This window comes from Corylus avellana, chromosome ca2 (genome assembly GCF_901000735.1).
Source record: "Corylus avellana chromosome ca2, CavTom2PMs-1.0".
Classification (NCBI taxonomy): domain Eukaryota; kingdom Viridiplantae; phylum Streptophyta; class Magnoliopsida; order Fagales; family Betulaceae; genus Corylus; species Corylus avellana.
In genome coordinates this window covers 38,685,436-38,690,216 of record NC_081542.1, presented here as the reverse complement: position 1 = coordinate 38,690,216, position 4,781 = coordinate 38,685,436, and the positions used below count along the sequence as shown (strand labels likewise).

The window sequence follows — 4,781 nt, the reverse complement described above, 5'->3', positions numbered from 1 at the left end:
ATCCAATCAAGCTAGTTGTTCTGAACAACAAAAATACCATGGAGCAGAATTTAGAGAGATTATATTTGATGATATCTTGAAGGCTAACTAGTTCACGTAGAAACCAACTAGAAATGAATAAGGCTTCTAATATATAATTTTTTTTAAGAGTTACCTATTCTTGTACTTTTGTTATATTTAAAAATAAAATAAAAAAATAAAAAATCAATGGTTTGTCAAAAGACATCATCAAGTCATACTTAATTGGTATCATTTGACACTATTAACAAAGTGGTGATACCCTATTGATATTTTTTTTGAAATTAATATCAATATGTTTTTGAAATTAATATTGATATTAATTTCAAAAACATATAGAAATTGTCTAGATTCCATTTCCAGCTCTACTATTTGCTTCAAACCAAGACTATACTACTCTTGACCTTCCAAAAATTTTTTTATCTTATAACTAAGTTACATTAAAGATATGCATACTTCGAAATATCAGTCCAAAGCCATATTGTAATCTTGAAATATGCTAAGGTCAATGCAGATTGGCACCTTGAGATAGATCAGCAGACCCGGGTACATCAAGCCAATCATATGATCTCACATGTAATGAACCGTAAAGAAGCTTGCTCAACACAGTCATTCCAGGATGATTATGAAGTGGTATGATAGAGCCAGGTGGCATGCAGAAAATTCCTATCTGCGACAAAATCCAAAAATTTCCCAAGTACATGTTATGAATCCAGCTTTGAAGTTTCACAAATATTCAAACCACTCAACCAGAACCAAAGGTTCCAAAATGAAAATCCAATTGATAACCAATACCCTACAGAGATTTAAATTACTTACAGAAAATTTGTCACATTCATGCAAGTGCAAATATTTAATTGGAGGTGGGTACTGATGACTGCCATTACGCCCTTTTTTGCCATTACTACCATTTACTGGAACTTTCCATTGTCGCGCCAATTGTGCCTCCTGTTCGAGACCCACATTAGAAGGCTTCAATTCATCTGGAATAGCATTATAAGATGGTGTTAACACAAAGGAAGTATTCGAAACTAAAATGTCTCGGACCAAGTGCAAGTAAGCCATGTTCATGAGCAAAACAAGACAAATACGAATAAAGCTTCCTTTATCCTCCTTCTTACCTAAAGTAGAACGAACTTTTCCAAGAGCTTCTTCTGGTATCGGACCATCAGTAGAGAAGGACGCCTTGCAGGCATCATATAACTTCTGAATAACTGGCATGGTATGAAGAATGTAGCAATCTAGCAAACGGATCAATCTGTATATATAGTAACTGAATTCTAATTATCAGTCACCGAACTTCGGTGTAGCTCAACCATCAAAATCAAAAATACCTCTTGGGTTGCCCCAGGTTACACAAGAGCGTTAAAAAACAACTTCCTTTCTCTACAACAATTCCAAAATCCAGTTCTACGTGAACCCAAGGGACAGCAATAGATATGCATGGTAGTCAATCACCCCCGTGCACTGCAGCTTAAAGCACCTAGCAAACCAAGTATCATATTAGTATATTTCACAGAACAATATAACAAACTAGCTCCATTTTTAATGGCGAAGAAGAAAAAAAAATAATAATAATAATTTTAACCCATTTGATTCTCGGTGGTCACAAGTATTGTAACTAGGAAAACAATCCGATTCAATTAGCCGGTTAAGCTAAATTAAGCTCACAAATTGAACCACACAAAGTAACAAAACTTAATATTTCTTTTCCCAATCTTTCTCAGGAACCAAACATAGGGTAAAGCTTAAAAATACCAATCCAAGTGCAGCAACCATAATCAAACAAAACACAATCAGAGTCAAATTGAAGCGGCTAATCTCAATAAATCAGATTCAAAATCAATTCAAACGAATTGGGCAAAAACAAGAAAAAAACAAAAGCAAAAGCTTTTCAGATTCAATCCCTAGATCGAAACGCGGTCCGTTTATTCGAGAAAAATTTGGGCAAGAGAGTACCTGAGACTCCGAGGCAAAAGGGTTCTGAAGATTTTGGAAAGAGAGAAGGAGATGATTTTAATGGGAAATGGGGAGGATCGGAACGACGTCACTCAGCTAAGGAAGCTATAGCCATAGGGCTATGGCCATGTACAATGTATGCGTGCGGGGAGTGGGGGAGCTCCTTTTGCGGCTGAGCACCTAGGTAAATTGAAATTCATTGAATCTTACCCTTCGCCCACCTTCCACATGTTTTTTTCCTTTTCCCACTGAGATAAGATAAAATAATATTATTATTGTTCATGCTTTTGCTAAAGGAAAAAATAATTAAAAAGTGAATAGGACATTTATTTTTAATCATGACCATCAATTATATATATATATAGAACGGAATTTTAGTTTAAAAAAAAAAAAAAAAGTTGGGGGTGTTTGGTGATAAACGAATTCTATGAACAAAAGTTAATATGTCAAGGGAATAAAACAAAAAGGGCATGTTTGATTTGATTTGATCGATTGATGCTCTTGGTTCGTTGACAATTAAAGAGTTTATATATGATTTATCTGTTTAAATAATTTTTTAATTATTAACACCTATTCAAATAAATAAAATTTATATAAAATCTTTCGTATTTACTGTTCGAATAATTATTTGGATGATTTAGGAGTATGAAAGGGTGAGAGTTAAGATGAGGGTGAAAAAGAAAGGAGGTGAGTCTTAATTTGTTCAAATTTCTTTTCACTAAAAGAAAATTGGTGGGAATTTTGTTCAAAATTATTAGGAAAGTATTTACGATACTATAACTCATTTACAAATTTACATAGAACCTTACATTTTATAAAAATAAGTGTCACGTGATAGTTCATATTTTAGTGGCTAACACGGGCATTTATATTTTTCTGTAAACGTAATAAATGTTATACAAACTGTCATGTAATAGTACACATTTTAATAACTCGCCCGATAAGTGTTATGTGGGCCGGCTGCTAATGCCCATACCCCTACCAACACTCAAAAAAATATTGTCTACCGAATAATTGAGAAAAAAAAAAAAAAAAAGGTAACTTTACTGAAGACTTTTGAACTTCCACTCGATTTGACAAAACCCCTAAACTTTAAAATCTCTCAATTGAGTTCCTTAAACTTTCAATTGCTCTCAATTTAAACCCATCCATCAAATTTAGCACCTAGAAATACCAAAAAAGACCAAAATATCTCTGATTTTTTTTTTTTTTTTTTTTCTAAATAAACAAACGTTTTGGAATTAAGGGTAAAATTGAAATTTTATAAAAAAAAAAAATCAGGGGTATAAACGTAATTTAACATTTAAAATCCGACAGAAGGATCTAAATTAATTGCAATTGAAAGTTTATGGGGCTAAATTGAGAGATTTTAAAGTTTGGGGGGTTTGTCAAATCGGGTGACAGTTCAGAAATTTTCAGTGAAGTTACCCAACAAAAAAAAAAAAAAACTATTGCAAGAGCAGCACAATATTAATAGTTCACATTTTAATAGGGTTTTCTTCAAATTAGGGAAAGGAATTTTTTTTTTTTTAATTCCCGTATAAAATTGTGGGACATGTCAATTTTATATATATATATTTTAAAATTTGTGATAGAATTATACACTGTCGAAAGGTTGAGATTGAGATATTATTATTGCAAAGCTTTCTCGCAAAACAAACAGGTATTATAAAAGGAATTTTCCTTTCTATAAAATAGTAACCAATGGTGAAATCATTTGATTCAGTCAATTGAATTGATCATTAATAGAGTTTTTCCGTGACAAGCAACAAGATTGGAAGCTGACAGGCTGTTTCTCATGGTCTCATCTCAATCCTATTGTTTGTGTCATTACCAATTTCCGATGGCGAAGTTGATTGCGCAATACGTACACATGTCGCAATATTAATAGATATGAAGTGACGATTCGATCAAAAAATTTAACAGTTGTAATACAGAGGAACTGACTTGATGACGGATTAAACTTCTAATAAGAATCCACTAGATTGATTTTGAATTTTAAAGAGTGATTTGATAAATATCAAGGCAAATCCGTCATGACACTATATAAAATTCAAATCACTCCGCAAAACATAGTGATGTATTTAATCAATAAGTATTCTAACAAAGGTAATTGTTTCCTTCCATCTAAAAATATTAGAGAGATGGCTCTTTGTATTCCGATATTCATCTCGCACACATGTTCATTGAGTTAGCATGCTTTGTCTACTGTTGTTGTTTTTTTTTCTTTTGTTTTTTTAAGAAGGAAACTTCACAAAACCCCCATAAAATTCCACCCATTTTGAAAGTACTCTCTCAAAATTCAAAAACTCTTAATTAAGGATTATCAAACTTTCAATTTCTTTTAATTACACCATTCCATTAGAGTTTTCTATTAAATCTTATCAAAATGTCCAAAATACCCATATTTTTTAATTATAAAAAAATAAAATAAAAAATTGTAAAAATTCAAGCGTTTATTTATTTATTTTATGAAAAAAAAAAAAACATATTTGCAATCTTTTTGCAATATCTTTGCAATTATTTTTTTTTTTTTAAAAAAAAAAGAAAAAACAGGGGTATTTTGGACATTTTGAAAAATTAACGGAAAATCATAAGGGAATAAGATAATTGAAAGAAATTAAAAATTCAATATTCTTAATTTAGCGTTACTAAACTTTGAGAGTAGTATTAAAACAAGTAAAAATTTAGGTAGATTTTCTAAAGTTTTTATTTTTTATTTTTTATTTTTTAATTTATAGTGCATGAATCATTCTAACTCAACAAAAATATACGCAAGATAAAAACAAGAATGCAAAGAAGCA

At 31.1% G+C, this 4,781-nt stretch overlaps 1 protein-coding gene across 3 annotated transcripts in view; it reads right to left on the bottom strand.

The window, feature by feature from the left end:
• The window catches only part of LOC132172196 (plant cysteine oxidase 4-like), a 4,077-nt gene extending 1,898 nt beyond the window's left edge, over positions 1–2,179 (bottom strand). The window contains exons 1-4 of one of the 3 annotated variants that reach the window (XM_059583647.1): positions 1,978–2,179; positions 1,353–1,501; positions 838–1,291; positions 541–688 (exon numbers count right to left, since the gene is read on the bottom strand). In XM_059583647.1, coding sequence (XP_059439630.1) covers positions 541–688; positions 838–1,239 — 550 coding nt within the window. In that variant the 5' untranslated portion in view covers positions 1,240–1,291; positions 1,353–1,501; positions 1,978–2,179. Of the gene's footprint in view, positions 1–540; positions 689–837; positions 1,502–1,977 lie in introns of all 3 variants that reach the window. The other 2 variants (XM_059583648.1, XM_059583649.1) reach the window with 2 other exon arrangements.
• Between the last annotated feature and the right edge of the window lie 2,602 nt (positions 2,180–4,781).